This window comes from Daphnia magna, linkage group LG3, assembly GCF_020631705.1.
Source record: "Daphnia magna isolate NIES linkage group LG3, ASM2063170v1.1, whole genome shotgun sequence".
In the NCBI taxonomy this organism is placed as follows: domain Eukaryota; kingdom Metazoa; phylum Arthropoda; class Branchiopoda; order Diplostraca; family Daphniidae; genus Daphnia; species Daphnia magna.
The window spans coordinates 12040509-12058160 of NC_059184.1; the positions used below are offsets into that span (position 1 = coordinate 12040509).

At 40.5% G+C, this 17652-nt stretch overlaps 3 protein-coding genes and 2 long non-coding RNA genes across 12 annotated transcripts; 2 read left to right on the forward strand and 3 right to left on the reverse strand.

Annotated features, from left to right (window-relative positions):
- The first annotated feature begins 345 nt into the window (after positions 1–345).
- On the forward strand, positions 346–3070 carry LOC116919382. Of its 5 annotated transcripts, none has more exons than XR_006644241.1 (6): positions 346–842; positions 936–1029; positions 1093–1243; positions 1315–1400; positions 1479–1604; positions 1677–3070. XR_006644241.1 is itself a non-coding variant. In XM_045170878.1 (5 exons), exons 3-5 carry the CDS (start codon positions 1386–1388, stop codon positions 1923–1925), a joined length of 390 nt encoding a protein of 129 aa, XP_045026813.1. In that variant the 5' UTR covers positions 347–1029; positions 1093–1243; positions 1315–1385; the 3' UTR covers positions 1926–3070. The 5 variants fall into 5 exon arrangements, 2 of the variants coding, with proteins under 2 accessions (XP_045026813.1, XP_045026812.1); XR_006644242.1 differs by having other exon boundaries at positions 347–908; positions 1010–1029; XR_006644243.1 differs by having other exon boundaries at positions 347–842; positions 1010–1029.
- On the reverse strand, positions 2972–9142 carry LOC116917323 (plasma membrane calcium-transporting ATPase 3). Its single transcript, XM_045170869.1, is given in 16 exon segments — positions 2972–3426; positions 3512–3720; positions 3797–4202; positions 4266–4460; positions 4587–4766; positions 4849–5113; positions 5188–5429; positions 5490–5732; positions 5800–6002; positions 6066–6269; positions 6349–6483; positions 6572–6707; positions 6769–6974; positions 7405–7593; positions 8474–8694; positions 9037–9142. Coding segments are annotated over 15 exon segments (3171 nt in total). The 5' UTR covers positions 8631–8694; positions 9037–9142; the 3' UTR covers positions 2972–3225.
- A 906-nt stretch (positions 9143–10048) lies between these two features.
- Positions 10049–12591, forward strand: LOC123466474. 4 transcript variants are annotated; one of them, XM_045170876.1, is made up of 7 exons: positions 10061–10359; positions 11390–11554; positions 11615–11620; positions 11731–11773; positions 11834–11954; positions 12018–12193; positions 12271–12591. In XM_045170876.1, exons 2-7 carry the CDS (start codon positions 11436–11438, stop codon positions 12373–12375), a joined length of 570 nt encoding a protein of 189 aa, XP_045026811.1. In that variant the 5' UTR covers positions 10061–10359; positions 11390–11435; the 3' UTR covers positions 12376–12591. The 4 variants fall into 4 exon arrangements, with proteins under 4 accessions (XP_045026808.1, XP_045026810.1, XP_045026811.1 ...); XM_045170874.1 differs by having other exon boundaries at positions 10063–10359; positions 11615–11773; XM_045170875.1 differs by lacking the exons at positions 11390–11554; positions 11615–11620; positions 11731–11773; positions 11834–11954 and adding exons at positions 10585–10743; positions 10804–10924 and having other exon boundaries at positions 10052–10524.
- Positions 12592–12603: 12 nt separating this feature from the next.
- Positions 12604–14252, reverse strand: LOC123470545. The gene is made up of 3 exons (XR_006644244.1): positions 13619–14252; positions 13039–13203; positions 12604–12938 (listed from the first exon to the last, which is right to left on the reverse strand). It is a non-coding gene; the product is annotated as an uncharacterized LOC123470545 (long non-coding RNA).
- Positions 14253–14982: 730 nt separating this feature from the next.
- LOC123470548 lies at positions 14983–16887 on the reverse strand. The gene is made up of 3 exons (XR_006644251.1): positions 16120–16887; positions 16010–16052; positions 14983–15499 (listed from the first exon to the last, which is right to left on the reverse strand). It is a non-coding gene; the product is annotated as an uncharacterized LOC123470548 (long non-coding RNA).
- Between the last annotated feature and the right edge of the window lie 765 nt (positions 16888–17652).

Here is a 17652-nt window from a genome sequence, read left to right on the forward strand (position 1 = left end):
TTTTGGAAAGAAAGTCGGTAGATGGCGGGTGACTACATTAGCTCTAAATTTGTTTCATCCACGCTTGATAACCAATGCTAACCTATTGCTAACCAACCAAGCTTTTTACAGTAATCGTAGTGGAAGGTATATTCACACTCAATTAGTAGGATTTTATCTAATTATTATTAGATTCCATATTAATCTTTCTGTTGCTTTCGTAATTAACGGTAAGTTCAATCTATCAGCATTGTGCGTTAGTTACAGCATTACAGTCTTGAAAAACATTTGGTTCTTGCAAACTAATGCCATCTAGTGGCGTAAACCATGCATTACATTTTCCTCGCATTCCGAATTTTTATAAATCCGGTATGGACCAATGTGGTCTATTTTCATCTGTTTTCCAACAGCTGATTTAGTAAAGTTGGTTTCGTTAGCAAATACCAAATAGTAAATAATGTAAGATTCGTTCATTTGTAAGACATGTGATTTAGATATTCAACTCAAATTAGCAGCCTTATCTTTGTTTCATTACAATTTACTTTTCAATTCAATTTAAATTTAAGTGCCTATCTTTAAAAACAAATAATTGGCTTTTTTATTTTAGGTTAGGTAATAGTATTTACTGGAATACCTTTAACTACCTATTCAAATTTCATCATTTTTGTTTAGTCGTGTATATTGCACGAGCTTTTTTGCGGAGAAACCAGGCTTCAATTGACCCGATTGCCCTTTTTCCAAGAACCCGTCGTCTGGACAATCGAAACTATGATGAAGTGTCCGAAGTATCCGAAGTGTCCTATGAAATTTTAGATCTATTCAGCTTTACGTCGTCCTCAAAACAAATACGCTCCAGTATTACGGTAGCTGAAACATCAGCAATTAGACCTACTACTTACAAAACTTCGTACTTTTTATAATCAATTTTGGTGATGATTTTTTTTTTTTTCTTTTAGCTAAATGGAAAAATATCACTTTAAGTGTTTTAATCAGCTTAACTATCTTTCGTCATTAATTTTTTTTTCTATAGGCTACTGTCTATGTTAGGCGGTAAGTAGGCCTAAGGAAAGGTAAAAACGAAAAGGTGACAGTATAGTTTTTGTTTCTGTATAGGTCTAGGGGGAAAAAAATATCCCGAGGACGCAAACAGTTTTATAAAATGGGGCACCTTCTCCATGGAGCCATCCTCGTACCAGAGTTCTTGCTAGATCTAAAAACAAAACACCTGGAGAAATTTCACCATCCCAAGCTACCTGCAAAAATGGTAATGTTGTACAGATTTGGAGGCAGTTTGGTGAATATTTTACTTAACATCTTGAATGTTGTTTTGTGCAGTATGGACTCAAACTAGCTTGTCATTTCCTCCTGTCCTACCACTAGAAGTTGAAGAAATACTCAATCAGTACATGAATGATCCCGAGGTAATGCCATAGCTCACATATTGTTAAAGTACTGAATATTTCAAAAATTCAAATTCAAATTGCTTTCATTGAATCTAGGACCATGCTGCTGCTCAGTCATCAACCTCATCTAACAGTGAATGCGAAGATTCCAGCCTTAACGCTTCAAGCCTTAGGCGAAAGCTCTTTTCTCAGATGAATACCACACCACAAGCTGAAGATGCAGTAACATATGCATGTCACACATGGACATATTTCTCTTCTGCCATATTAATATTTATTTTTTTAAATCTATAGGCAAGGAGTCGCGAGCAGTCTTCGAGCCCGATTTTAACTACTGGTCCTCATAGTTCACGCTTTTCTTTCAGTCCTTCCTCCCATCCGGTTTCACCACCTATTCTATCACCTATAAGTTCGCATCTCGAAGAAAGTGCTGCTATGGATGAAGCGACAAGCCAGAACTGGGGAACCATTGATTCACGGCCATCTAGTTTTCCTGACAGAACAGTTCTAATGGAAACGTATGAAGCTGATGATAAAGCTTAATGATGCTGATGGCAAAGCTGCACCAGTAATCCTATAAAGCCGCGTATATTTATCGTCTAGCTGACAGTTATCGTCTAGTTATTGTCTAGATGACTTTACTAATTAAGAGCGAACTATGGTCGCCTAGCAAACAGTTCAGACGAAAGTTCGCATATTATGAAAAATGGCATCCTTAGCACAGCCGCCCTCAGGTGTTCACGAAACGACGATTGTCAGCTATTTTGACCGACCAACCCAGCCCATTCCGACTCCCAACTTCATACTCTTTTATACCTGTAGGCTACAAGACCGCCCATTTCTACCGATGGTCCCTTTATCAGCTTTCCCTTCGTCACAGCCAGTTTTATCCCCCCCCTCTCGTTTAACCTGTTGTGTAGTTTCGGATTTCCGCTCTCTGTGTACTACCTGCTTCGGGTTTTCGAGCGATAACAATTGCGCTCTGCATACGTAAAAAGTTCAATATCGTAAAGTGGTTTCCAGTTACCACATAGAAATATTTCACCAAGATTATTTAGAAATTCACAGATATTAAACATGACTTTTTCATGAAAAACTAAACCGTTAACCTTCTTTAACCGTAATTATTAGTCTATTCTTTCGTACGGAACACCGCTAAAATTGCAATGTTTTGAAAGATAGAGATAGCGGTCACGAAGCCTATGATCTCATGTAATGCTCAAGGCAACATCCTCCTTAATTATCATATAGCTTATCTGCAGTGATGTAAGCAACAACGTATCTGATTATGTCGATCTGACACATCACATTGGCAAGACGCATGCTTGTCTGCCTACAGTATTTTGAATTAAGCTTTTGATTTTAAAATTTTCGCAATTACTATCGACAATATGCGCCTAACTCGATGACACCCGGACGCTTGTCTCGGTGAAAGGAATGTGGACCCTAAAAAATTGGTTTTTCTAAAAACTATTTCATTTTAGTTGCATTTTTCTAGGCCTCCTAGATATTTTGCAAATGCCTCTTGTCCACAAATCGCGAAGATTTTCACCGTTAACGGACCCCGGGTCGACTGCACTGAGGAATGGTTTTACCGTTTAATCATTTATTGATTCGAGTTACGAACGGATTGTTTTAATGCAAGCCGCTCAGTTCAATGTACCAATAAATTGTGTGCCTATGCTAAACAAAAAGTTTGTTATCTCTTGGCTTTCAAATCGATGGACGGAACAGGACATTACGGCGAAGCGAAAGATGTAAACCTAAAATAATGAATAAGTTACAAGGGTCGGAAGGGACTTTGTAAGGCATAACAGTTGAAAAATTGAAAGATTGAAAAGAATCAAGGGTGATTCAATGCACTTTTGGATTGAAAATGAAAGTAACCATACGAGAAGCACTTGGGTATCTTCTTGGTGGGAACCGTCGTCACCACTTGGTACCATACAAGAGTTCCTACGCCGAAAAAGATGCACCAAGCCCATTGGGCGATCGTAAGTGGGACTGTTGAAAACGCATGACCACCAAATTGCACAATAAGCACCTAGACACAACAACAAAAAATGTCCAATCCAATACCACAAAACCACTAAATAAGTAATAAAAACTGAGCTTGATTGTTTTCTCACCTGTGCACCCGCGTTAGCTATCCAGATGCAATAAAAAATGGGGTTTGTGAAAATGCCTTCGAAGACGTTACGCTGGCCGTGAATCTTTCTGGCGTTGATTTCGTTAAACAATGTCATCATCACAAAAGTGTTGAAGATGATGGTAAAATGCTGTGTGGGCTCGGAATCGGTTCTGTATTGACCCGAATCAATGTCCAAAAATTTCTCGCCTAAAAAACACAAAAGAATTCGATTCGTAAATTGAAAAATATTTATATCCAGCAATTTCAAAAGACCAATCATTACCGACGAATAAGAGAGTGAAAATGACTGTCAACTGGTATATGCCTTGTCCAATGATATTTTTTATCATAGTACGAGAGACGAGCGGTTTGGTGCGACCATAAGGTTTGCGCATAAGCAGGTCGGTGGTGGGCATTTCAATGGCAAGAGCTAGAGAGGCTAACGTGTCCATGATGAGGTTGACCCATAACATCTGGACAAGTTTCAACGGAGAATCTTGAATAAAGCAAGCACCGAGGAAAGCAACAATGACGGCTACAATATTGACGGTCAACTGAAACTGCAAGAACTTGGCGATAGAGTCGTAAACGTTGCGACCCCACATAACGGCCTTAACGATACTACTAAAGTTGTCATCCGTCAAGATAATGTCGGACGCTTCTTTGGCCACATCCGTTCCAGCAATACCCTAAAAATATCATATTTTAAGAATAAAATGGATTTAAGCTTTAAGTTTCTTCAACTACCATACCATTGCAAATCCGACGTCAGCTTTCTTGAGAGCCGGGCCATCGTTAGTACCGTCTCCTGTCACTGCCAATATTTCTCGGTTACCGGATATCTTGCTGTCAATAATTCCCTTGACTAGATTGTATTTGTCCGTGGGTGAGGAGCGGGCCAACACTCGTAGTTTGGGCCACACTTGATCAAGCAAGTGTTGTTGGACCTTGACGTTTTCCATCCACATCACAAAATATAACCCGAAAATAAATAAAGACGCAAATGAACAACAGTTTAAGAACGAAGAATCATTAAGACCTGGAGTTCAATTTTTAACTAGCGCAAAACAAACCTCGCCATTAGAGTCCCGAATGCGTTGATTAAATTCTTTCCCATCGATAATAACGTAGTCCATTCCGGGTGTGACGATGCCGCACTTGATGGCGATGGATCGAGCCGTGTTCACGTTGTCACCTGTCACCATGCGCACAGTAATGCCCGCATGTTGGCACTGTCGAATGGCCTCTGGAACCTATTTAGTAACGTAGCAGAAAAAATAAAAAACAATAAAAAAAAACAACATGTCAATCGTTTCTTTGAATTGGATTGCCTACCTCAGGTCGAATAGGATCTTCAATGCCGACTATGAGTATGCAGGTTAGATTATTAATGATTGAATCCTCATCATCCCAGTTGGGTTCGTTGTCGTAATGGACTTGGTTGATTTCGGCTTCGCCTGGTACAAAATCCCGGTATGCAACGGCGATTGTACGCAGACCATCGCACGCCATCGGCTCAATGACGTTTCGTACGAGTTCTTCCTGATTTTCATGAGAAAACTCCTCTAATTTTCCATTGGCGCCATAGATGAAGGCGCACCTTTTAAAATATAATGGAAAGGATACAAAATCAGCGTTATGGAATGTACGGACGCCAACACAATCTTATCTAACCTTTTCAGCACCATCTCAGATGCACCTTTGGTAAAGACGCGGTATCCGCCTCCTTCACGAGCAATGACGGTACTCATCGACTTGCGGCTCGAATTGAAGTTGTAGACGCGATGGAAAGATTCTTCTGGATGCTCGTCACGAATGGCCTGATAGGGTTTTTTCAAATCCAGCACAATACCGAGCAAAGCGCATTCCGTTTTATTGCCCACCTGCTTAATGGGTTCATTAGGTAACTCCCCATTCTGAAACGCAATGCAACAAGTAAGTTAGTGACATTCAATTTTCAAAAACATCAATTTTACCAAAATGCATGAGGTGTAAGCACTATTGATCGAGATGGCTTGAAGGGCAAGGTTGGCCACTTGCGGTGGAAGCGAGTCATAGTCCGGGATGGATTTGTAGTGTTGTCCTCCGACATAGCAGGCAACAACCGTCATCCTGTTTGTTGTCAGAGTTCCCGTTTTATTTGAACAGATTGTAGTTGCATTGCCCATCGTCTCGCAGGCAGCCAAATGCCGCACCAAGTTGTTGTCTAACATCATTTTCTGGAAAAGAGACAAAAGTAATAGTTGTCGTGGAGCTCTACAGTGAACATGGATAACTGTGTCATACTTTAACAGAGTACGCCAGAGATAGAGTTACGGCTAGGGGAAGACCCGCAGGGACGGCGACGACCAAAACGGTGATACCGATGATAAAAAACTTTGCAAAGTTATTGAAATACTCGTTTTTCCATGACTCGTGTTCGTAGATAAAAGTCTTTATACAAAAGGTCGTTATCAATATGATAACCGTTAATATGGCAACCGCTGAACCTTTAAAATGAAACAATCGTGAAAAATAACAATTATCAATACAAAATTGTCAAATCCTCTTACCAGCATAACCAATTTGAATGGCCAGCTTTGTCAGTTTGGCTCGTAGAACAGATTTGTTTTTATGACTCGACCTTTTTTCCTCTACTGCAGCATCACTAGTTGGACCAACGGATGCATCCATTGCTTCCTGTTTGCTCGCCATGTTGTTTCCTCCATCCTCCATATGGTGGCTGCTGCTGCTGACATTCCCCTCCTTACTATCTCCTGGACGTGTAAAAAAATCGGTACATTGATATGGTACGGTCACATGCCAAGGCAGAGAAGTTTAGCCTTAGACTGTCACCTTTCTTCCGTTTTTTTGCGTCAGCTTTCTGGTCGTCAGCGGCAGCCCCTAACAAAGTAAAAATGATGCGAGCCTAGGAGTTGATGCCTACGGCCGTTATCAGCATCCGGCCACTACCTTCCATGACGTGAGTACCTAAAATAACAGTAAACACAAAATACTAAATTAGACAGGTGGAATGTCATTGTCACCGTTCACAACAAAATGGACACCCTAATGTTACCGGAAAGAAGCATTGGATCCGTCAATTCGCTTTTCTTGACATGATCCGATTCGCCCGTTAGCGATGACTCGTCCACCTTCAAATCATTGCTCTGAATCAAAATGCCATCAGCCGGCAGCAAATCTCCATATTTCACCTGCGAAATTCACCGATGCTATTAATGGAAAAGGACTTTTATTAAATTTGAATATTTTTACTTGGCAGATGTCACCGACGACTATGTCGCCGACAAATATTTGGCTGCACTCGCCTCCGCGCAAAACGGCGAATTTGTGCTCGCCTTCGATCCGGTTCTGCAACCCATGGAATAGGTGCTCTATGGTATAATCATTAAAGGCAGTAACCAAGACGACGACTATGACGGAAATAAGAATAGCAATGCTCTTCTCTTGGCCGAGTTCACCTGCAAATCAGTGAGAAGGCAAGAAAATAAAAACAGACATAAACCCAACTGACAGGACGAGGCAGGCATATTCCTTCCAACTACCAAGGATTTCAACGTTATTCTAGCAATACATGAACTGGACAATGATTATTTCAAATCCATCTCCAGCGCAGCAAGGATTTGTAAACGAGTGAATCTACGCATACAGATTTCATCTCGTCTGTCAGGCTACGGAAGATGAAGTGAGAATTTCAGAACAATTGCAACTAAGCTCGACTTCAACCATTAAAGTACAAGAATCGTTACTCAAATCAAATTTAATGCTCGACAAACTCCAATCGCCAAGCTCAAATTTACTGCCAAGCTTGCCTCTTCAGTCGATTTGATAAGCATTGAGTTAGCTTTCCCACTACAGACCTATCGAAATATTTATTTTAAACAAAATTACCGCCACTAGTGGAAGGTACGAATGATAATAGTAACGAGACGATAGCTGCGACTTCAAGGATGATGAGGGTGGGATCTTGCAACGCTTCCCACACCAATCTCCAGAAGGTCTTTGGCGACTTAGGTGGGATCGTGTTCGATCCAAATGTCTCCCGCCTATGTTCGATGTCCTTCGGCGAACCGGATAATCCTGTTAACAAATGGAAGACAACAAATTCATCAACAAACTGCGCAATATGTACGCGCAGAAAAAGGAAACGAAGCAGCCATCATGCACACGTACAGTCCACTATTCCAATCAGACTTTTAACTTTCTTTTTAATGCATACGAAATTTAGATTGGTGTAAATCGCGCAGATTGCGATGCAACACCCACCCAACGAGAGGAGATGAGCAAAAGAAGACTATTACAGCCATTACAAGTGAAATGAAAGCTACGCGTTCAGTTGGTTATTTCGGATGTAAGAACAATCAAAGACACGGACAGAACTTAAATGGGTAAACAAGCCTAGAGATAGCCAAAGTCTATATACGCTACCGAAATCACACATCAAATATGGGCTTTCGACGTTTGTTTTTCTTGGAGGATGTTAGTGTTAAGATATCTCAGGAATTTCAAAAGAAGCAGCAAGCGAATGAGCAAGACTAATACAAAAAATTTTAGCTTTTTTTTCGAGGGTGCCGTTAAAGTGCCATTGAAAACAAGATGCTTGCTTGGGGGACTTTAGGAGTCAGGGGAACTGTTGTCATTGTACAGCTGATGCCAACCTGAAGGCTAGTGCGATAAGAACTAACATTTCTCGAGGGAAAACCTTACCTTGAAACAAATGACGTTTCACAAAAACGAGAATTAATCCAAGCAGAAACAAAATGAAATAAGGGCGCGAAAAAAAAAATTTGTTGCTTGGACCCCACATTTCTTTCGCGATATTTATTCACAAAATCAGCTTATTAAGGTAAACTAGGCCACTTTCACCAGATTCGATATTATTCTATCCATTTACAGGTGATTCTCAGCACACAAAATGAGAGCAATAAAAGAAATACTGACTATCAAAACCAATATTTACCTTCTGTGGGTGAAGTGTAGAGTTTTTTACACATCTGCTGCACTCCGCCATAATGACGTAACTGATCAACGGCCTCTTGACCTCGCAGTTCCATCACCTCGCGTAGCTGTTTTAGGCATATCCCATACTGAGCTGGCCTTCCATCCACAGACGCCATTTTGATACGTGGGACTTGCCCGAGATTCGTCTTCTCAGGTTAAAGGTTTGCATGCGTTGTCGACCTGTTCCCAGAGAAAATGTGTGTTACCAACACTAATTTTTACTTAACTAAGTATTTGATCTAGTGTTAAGAATCACAACGCAATAAAATCAATCACTTCACAAATAAACCGAGAGCCTACCGACCGTAGTTCTTACTCTCACGACTCTTCAGCAGCAACTGGCGCCAAAACTGCAGGGGGGCGCCTTTGATGCGGGTTCAAGAGGGCAGGGTAGGTCAAGGGCGGGGCCAATCAGGTCAAGGTAGGGAATAATATTCTTACAAAGTACACGCCCGCGCATTCTAGCGGTCAACTTAACAATTAAATGAACAGATTTTGACATTTCATAACACTAGGCTAAACCTGCAAAATAAATGCTGTATTCCTTTCAACAACACTTTCACATCACAAGATTCAGAGCAAAACTGACAAAAAATGGGTAGGCCTTGGCTGAGGGCGATCGCGAATGTATGAAAATAATGACGTTGCCAAATATAATGGAATGTTGCCTAATTCGAAGCAGCAAAACAGAAAATCAAAAAATCATAGAGCATATATGGCAGATTGGCAGTAGGGTATTGCACTCCATCGTTTTGTTGTGTCTCGATCAAACAACCTTGATGAATCTATCACCTGCTGGTGGTTTTCGAATTTTATGCAAAACGTTAGTGGGCGTTGACAAAATCTTAAATGATTAGCTTTAAAAAGATGTTGGTAATGATACTTAGGCTACTTTACATGCAAGCTACTGCAGATTTGTAATTTCGTGTATCTTGTTGAATTTCGGTGTTTTAACCAATTATGATTCAACAAAGAACAATTGCCAACACGTGCTATGTATGATAGGCGATGGGACAGCCGTTCTTTTACGTGCCATAGAACCCCTTTCTGGATTAGAACGAATGCAACAGATCCGCTCCGAGTCTCAAAAGAAGTCGTGCCATCGTCTACCGACACACCAATTATGCAACGGCCCTTCTAAATTGTGCCTTTCGTTTGGTATCACAAAGGAATTGAATAAGGTGGACCTAGCGGATCCCTCGTCTATAATCTGGATAGAAGACTGGAGTCCTCAAACAGAATTTGTTACCGTAACATCGACTAGGATTGGTTTAAGTAAAAAAGCTGCCGAGTGGATTGATGCTCCATTAAGGTTTTACATAGCGGATTCTAAGAGCGTCAGCGTCCTTGATAAATCAAAGATAACATAAAAATCACTAGTAAAATTTGTGTTACGTCTATTCTCTCTCGGAGTATATGTTGTCCAAGAATAAACTAAATCCTGTGTTAAATCGTTAATAAAGATTCTTCAAACGTTTGCAGTACTTTTGCTTGATAGATTGTGCCACGTGTCCTAAGAACTTGCCCAAAGGGAAACGTTTCCGGTAATATAACAATACAGATCCTATTGTCCGGCATACCAATAGCAAATTTTAAAATATCCAACTTCGTAATAACGCCGAGTTTTATTTCAAAAGGGAAACGTGGTACAAATTTAATAAACCGATGGCGGTTACGATGATTGTTAAATTTGAATGGTGTTCTACAGCCGTAGAACACCATCAGGATCGACGGCCATATTGAAGGGCCAGAACTCTGTCGAGGCAGTTGCATCTTCATCACGCTCTCCAACACTTGACGAAATAAAGCTGAAAAACTCCTATTTTGCAAGAAAAAAACTCAAACATGGCTAACACTGCTTCTCAGAAAGATTTGCTCGATACTATTTGGCATTTTACTCGTGGTTTTATCGGTAAAGAATTACTTTCAGAGAGCAAACTCGTACCAGTTCCTTACCTCTCGAATGCTGATGATTTCGGCCTCTTCTCAGTTTTCGTCAAGAGCAAATCGGTAACTACTTTATTTTCACAAACGGCCAATAAACCTCAAAATAAAAATGTTTGTCCCAAGGAAAACGTAAGTCAAAAGATTAAGCATTCGCTGGCGAGTGCTTGTTACCATGTAATTGGCCACGTTTCCGAAGTCATTGAGCTGGAAGAAACTGACCTTGATCGTTTGTTGAACAGCGCTAAACCACACACAGAGGACGTCGGCAATCAGTCCGAAAAGGTACATTAACAGCTTTGTGCATTCTTCGTTTCATTTTAATATTATTTTCAACATGCTCAGTGGGAGAAGGACATCGATTTGGGATTCAAGTCGGTACATTTGACTGTCGAAGGGCTTCACAAATTTCTCATCCCGCTGAATTTGAGTGAAGGAGACCTTTGCCTGAAGCAAAATATTCCTGGTACGTAAACAGGCAGAACATTACGGAGGCATGTGGAGTAAATTAAGTTTTCATCGATTTTAGATCTGGTCGGCGCCAAAAGCGTGTACATCATTAAAGATGTAATGAAGGCCAGTCGCGTTACAGCATGTGTTACGAGCGATGACGACACGATGGAAAGAGTTTCTGCTGTTTCTGTTCCAATAGGATTTGGCTATTCGAAATTCCGATTGACTCCCGAGGGACTCGTTGCTGAACAGGTTTCATTTTGTTTGTTCTTACCCTCGAGGGCATCAAATAACGTTTTGTGCTTTTGAAAAAATACTTAATACCACAGATGAAATGCAAGCCTGCTTTTCTCGGCAAATGGGTTGTTGTGATTAATCAACCTTCCGAACCCCTCAAAAAATACATCACTCGACTCTCAAAACTCAAATCCTTTTTTCCCGACGTAAATACTCCTATTTTGCAAGAAAAAACTCAAACATGGCTAACACTGCTTCTCAGAAAGATTTGCTCGATACTATTTGGCATGCTACTCGTTGTTTTATCGGTCAAGAATTACTTTCAGAGAGAAAACTCGTACCAGTTCCCTACCTCTCGAATGCTGATGATTTCGGCCTCTTCTCAGTTTTCGTCAAGAGCAAATCGGTAACTACTTTATTTTCACAAACGGCCAATAAACCTCAAAATAAAAATGTTTGTCCCAAGGAAAACGTAAGTCAAAAGATTAAGCATTCGCTGGCCGGTGCTTGTTACCATGTAATTGGCCACGTTTCCAAAGTCATTGAGCGGGAAAAAACTGACCTTGATCGTTTGTTGAACAGCGCTAAACCACACACAGAGGACGTCGGCAATCAGTCCGTAAAGGTACATTAACAACTTTGTGCATTCTTCGTTTCATTTTAATATTATTTTCAACATGCTCAGTGGGAGAAGGGCGTCGATTTGGGATGCAAGTCCGTACATCTGACTGTCGAAGGGCTTCACAAATTTCTCATCCCGCTGAATTTGAGTGAAGGAGACCTTTGCCTGGAGCAAAATATTCCTGGTACGTAAACAGGCAGAACATTACGGAGGCATGTGGAGTAAATTAAGTTTTCATCGATTTTAGATCTGGTCGGCGCCAAAAGCGTGTACATCATTACAGATGTAATGAAGGCCAGTCGCGTTACAGCATGTGTTACGAGCGATGACGACACGATGGAAAGAGTTTCTGCTGTTTCTGTTCCAATAGGATTTGGCTATTCGAAATTCCGATTGACTCCCGAGGGACTCGTTGCTGAACAGGTCTCATTTTGTTTGTTCTTACCCTCGAGGGCATCAAATAACGTTTTGTGCTTTTGAAAAAATACTTAATACCACAGATGAAATGCAAGCCTGCTATCCTCGGCAAATGGGTTGTTGTGATTAATCAACTCTCCGAACCCCTCAAAAAATACATCATGCGAATGTCAAATCTCAAATCCTAGTTTTCCGGCGTATGACGCTAAAAGTGATTTCTTTTAAACTGTTTAAACATTTCGAAACGTTCCTACTGGCGATATTTTCAAAATTTTTACTTACTAACTTTTTTACTTTCGACTCGCTCTGTTACTGCCACACGCCGTCCCATTCGCCATATTTGTGTGTCCTATTCGAGTTCAATATTTTAATTACAAATACCTCACAATGTTTTGCAAACCTAAGAATACGTGTCATTTCCAATCTTTCTCTCTGGCATGTATACAGCATTTACTGGCAAAGGTATAGTGATATTTACAAACAAACAATTGTCGGGTATAACGAAGAACAGGTAAAATGGATTTACGGTTGTTTTTTTTGGTTTTTGTTGCAAACTGTCATTTGGTGAGCACGGGGGCTTTGCGTTCAACCTGAGTTGAAGCTATTTGAAATATATAATTTATTTAAGATTTGAAAAACAGGGATACTGTACGGCCTCGTAACGAAACAATTCATAACAGCAACTTGTTGACCACGATCAGGAGAATAATGGCAGTGAGTTGCTGGGGCCAGCATGGTAACAAAGGTAAACCTGCATCCAATGGCAACAGTTAAGTATCAACATACATTTGAGTTTGAATAGACAAAAAAGTATTGATAGTTTATTTTCGTGACAGTTTTGCATCAGTTACCTGAGTTACGGACTGTTGATTGGCGTCCAGTTGAATAAGAATTGTTGCTGATAAACTGAACCCGATTTCCTTGTTGCCACGTACTCGTGCTGGGTTTAGCAGTAGATCGAGGAATCACCGTCGTTTTCTGTGGCGTAGTCGGTGGTGATTCAACACTAGGAAAATCTATTCAAAACATTTCGTTACATTGCGTCATTTCTTGTCATAATCTTGATGTTACAGAATAATCATGGAATGGTTTAATCAAAAAAGGTCATGAAAGTTATGCAAGAAATCAATTCTTTCATTTTAATTTGGTACCTTCATTTTCTTCAAAAATTTGATTGATAATAACGAAGCCGATGTAAATCTTATACCAGTTCGCATTAGAGTTCTATAAAACACAAGCCCTTATATAACATAAATAACTTGGCGATATTTTGCGTGCCACTACAATCACCTGAATTGTCCGAAATTCGCCTTACACTCGTTTTTTGTTGTTTTTAAATTTCCTTAATTTTAAGCTTTTAAAAATGTTTTTTTTTTTCAAAATTTTACTCCAATAAAAAGAAGAAGGCAATTATGTCAGTGGGTATTTTACCTATTGCGCTGATGAATGATAATTTGAGCGTCTAGACTGGACGCAGGTGAAGCCGCGTCCGGAAGGTGCAGTGACGACAAGTGCTGGTCGTGTTGTTGATGGCGGTTGGATGGCGGCGAATGGCGATGATTGACACTGGCCGAATGACGGATGGCGATTTGCTTTTGACGAGAAGCCTCAACATCTTCGTTGCTAACGTTATAGAGACGCAGCAAATCTTCGACATAGGGCGACGTGGACGATGAAGCGGAAGCAGCCGTGGCCGTCTCGAAAAGCGGAAGACACTCAGTCACCGTCAGCGCTAACACGAAACATATCAAACATTGGGCCGCAACCCGTTCAGATGCAAAAGCAAACGTTTTCATTCTAACTGCTTTCGCCCGTCCGCGCTTGATGTTCAACATTCAGCCGAGAAATGAAGGAGGAACGCAAATTCGGGTAACGATCAAAGAGCTACGAAAATTGGTATTGGTTTAACAACAAAAAATAATTCGATCAAGGAAGACAAGTTGCTATTTTGTTTTGCTAGCGATGAATGAGCTTCCGATTTGAATCGAAAAGTCGAGATAGTTTTGAAGTGCGCACAAGTTTGGGACGAGCCGCGGAAACGGCGGGAGTCGGAGCGAGAGTGGCGAACGATAGCTAAAACCCGACGATAGAGACTACGAGACTGAAGGGGGGGAGAGAGGATGGGGAGGGGGGAGGAGAGGGAGGCAGAGAAGGGGGTGAGAGACACGGCGTGCGCTCGAGCGGAGGCGGAAGGACGGACTGAAGGCGGGTGTATATACATTCGGGCCGGTGCAAAGTCTTGAGGTGGTCCGGGATGGCCGAGAGAGACCAAGCCAAAAAAAACACATAGGAGCTGAGAGGAAGAAACAGAGAGAGAGAGAGAGAGAGAAAGAGAGAGAAAGGGAGTGAGGAAAAGTCAGACAGAGAATAAAAAAAAAAAAAAGGAGAAGGACAGACAGACGGAGAAGAAGAAGAGAAAAGAGACAAAGGCAGAGGGGGGACCAGAGAGAGAGAGAGAGAGAAAAGACTCTTTTGCCTAGATTTCATCAACTTATTCTGTGAGGAGGTTGGTTTTCTCGGTTTTGTTTGGTCGGTGGGTTGTGTGGGTGTGTGTGTGTGCGATGGTGAACGTGTCTGATGTGCGTGCGTGTGTCTGGTATGCACGTATACGCTCGCGTATTGTGGTATCGGTGCGTGGTAGAGCGCTAAAGATTCTCTCGCGTTCCAGAGCTTTGGCTCGGATGAGTGGATGGTGGAATACGAGCCGGTGAAAAAGAAAAAAGGGGAGAAACAGAAGCAGGATTTTCAAAAAAAAAGAGAAGAAAAACAAAATATATATATACGAAAGTAAAAAAAATATATATATATAAAATATAAAATAAAAATAAAATAAAACGGCTGGGATAAGATGGATACGGATGGGAGAAGAAAAGAAAAGTTCTGTTCTTGGAAAGCCGAATAAAAAAATGAGTGAATGAAACAGGCTTGCCATCGAACGTTTCACTTTATATTACTTCTCCGAAGCCAAATATCAATCGGCAAATAAAAGAAAAGCCCATCGTCTGGAAACGAAAAGAAAGCACGATCTTCAAACGTAGACTATTTGGGATGGAAACAAATTCCAAAAAACAAAAACAAAAAAAAAAAAAAAAACAAAAAAAAAAAAACAAAAACAAAAACAAAAACAAAAACACAAACACAACAAAACAAAAGAAAACAAAAGAAAACAAAAAATGTTTGAAAATAAAAATAAGCAATGGATATGCAGTACGTGTATTTATAAATAAAATAGAAAAATAAATGAAAAAAGGACCGAGCCTGCCGCCAGCGTGGGATGGGATTTCAGCACTGTTGTTGGGAAAAACCAGCTGCCTAGAAACAAAATATAAAATGATCGGTAAGGATTTGCATCAGTTGCGTCAGCACAAGTCTCTTATTAGCCATAGCCTGGCCTGCTCCTATTTTTGGTTCTTTTCTGTGTTTTCAGCCATTGGCTCGCTTCGTATAGCTACGACGGGTGATAATAGTAGTAATAAAAATGCAAATTTGAAATTGATTCAAAAAGTTGGTTTGTCTTGATTCTTGAATCACCAGTCAATTATAGAATTGCGTTTCTAGCGAAGATACTCAATCAGATGACGTTACACATGTAACGGCATCAAAGCAAGAACCGGATTCGTCCACGAGTTTGCCACTAACCATTCATTCGTAACTTGTTTGGTTTTTTTATTCTTTGTTTTTTGTAGGACACCAAATAAATCGATAAAGAGTTGGATCTAACCAAACATTAAAACACCATGACGAAACCGTCTATGTTAATTTTGTTTAACAAGTCTGCTTGCAGAATTATAACTAGAATACAGAACCAGTTGGCGGGTATACCTTGCTGCATTTTCCCCCATCGTTTCCCGGATCTCTTATAGTCCTGCAATTATATAATTTTTCTTTACCAACACATTCTAGTTTTGTATGATGCTGTCGAGGGATTTCACCTGCAGGCCGCAATAGGCTGAATCCATACCAACGTAGAGTACACACCGTTATATTCACACACATAACAACATCATCGTTACGTTTGATTCGGTGTATATCATCGACGTAGAACCATGTGCTGCCGACCGTCACTTGTATCCTTTTAATTCAAGAATCTTTGGCTTCTTTAACGTTAGCCAGTGATTCAACATCTTGGTTGTGCGGTGACACACTGCACTTTACCGGCTTGATGCTCTTTTGTCGACGTAAATTCACTTGGCGCGACAGTCCGAATCAGACAGTTTTGGCTGGATACGGGTGGAATATAAGCAGCAACTTGTGACTCACTCAATAAATGTCATCTTTTTAATGTATAGGAGCCCATAAAAATGCTAATAACAAACAACTAGCCTTTAGAAGATGCCCTTGATAACGACAGAGTGCAAACTTCTTATTGCCGCTCGTGAAAAACCCCAAATCAAAATTAAAAACAATATCAACGTAAACGCGCTGGGATAATCACTGATGACAGTATAGCCTAATGATATAGGCTACAGGCGAATATTACGAAGAATAACGAAGAAAAACAACCTGTTCGTATTGGTTGTGTGTGTCTGAATTATGATTACAGCAGCAGCATTTTTGCCGTTTTCATGTTCCAGTAAACGAAGAAGTAAGTCATCAATTCAACCTATGATCTATAGTTTTTGGTATACATTGCGTACGGAAAATATCTTCAAAGCTTATCTGTATATCATGCAATATTGATGTAGACATTTGACGTCAATGCCAGTCTCATTTTTTGATGGCCGAGACCAAGAGGTGAGACGCGTAGGCAGTCCCTGCAAGTATGCATTGTGACAATGGCTGCCTAATTTGTCAGATAATGCCACAGACTTATAGACGACCAAAATAGCTTCATTTTAGCTTGTAGGTCTACCTAGAGATGAATGAATTTCATTTCTTATACCATCAACAACCTTTTACTTTTTGCAGCTTGCATTTCCCGGAGCCTGTCGTATTTTATACAAAATCCCCTTACATTTTACTTAGTTTTTAGTAGACAAGTTCAGAATGAATGAATAAATGAATGGAGGTACGAAAAACCAAAGGAAAAATAAAAAAACAACTAATGAATAAAGCAATTGGAAAAAAAAAAAATTAAATTAATAGAAAAAAGGGGGAATGGAAGACCACGTCACGTAGACAACATTGCATCAGCCCTCCACCTGCTGATTGCTAGATAGGGAAGTAAATGCCGCGTGTTGGTCAATCAGTGCAGGTCACGTCGCTGTCGGGCATCGTTAGGCATTCCACAAGTCAAGTACGGTATCACGTATAGTATTGCCAAAGCCGCAAACGTCCATTTATTATCTGTTAGCCAGTCGATTTCATAGACAAAGGTGATCTAACATAGATCTATCTATTCTAATCTATTGCGCGCTCAGACTTCCAAATTGTAGAGAGGCCGACCTGAAAATGAATGGCTTCCGCGAGAAGGTGAGTGCGTGACTCATACAAGCGATTTCTCTTCATTTTTATCCGTTTCCAAC

What these genes read in the sequence shown, in the direction of transcription:
- LOC116919382 (XM_045170877.1), top strand. An exon ending in CTGAAGATGCAGTAACATAT is followed by an intron (nt 1,614 to 1,676) that starts GCATGTCACACA and finishes TTAAATCTATAG; the next exon opens with GCAAGGAGTCGCGAGCAGTC.
- LOC123466474 (XM_045170873.1), top strand. Translation starts at nt 10,360, where the DNA reads ATGGCTAACACTGCTTCTCAGAAAGATTTGCTCGATACTATTTGGCAT. An exon ending in CCTGAAGCAAAATATTCCTG is followed by an intron (nt 10,925 to 12,017) that starts GTACGTAAACAG and finishes CATCGATTTTAG; the next exon opens with ATCTGGTCGGCGCCAAAAGC. An exon ending in AGGGACTCGTTGCTGAACAG is followed by an intron (nt 12,194 to 12,270) that starts GTCTCATTTTGT and finishes TTAATACCACAG; the next exon opens with ATGAAATGCAAGCCTGCTAT.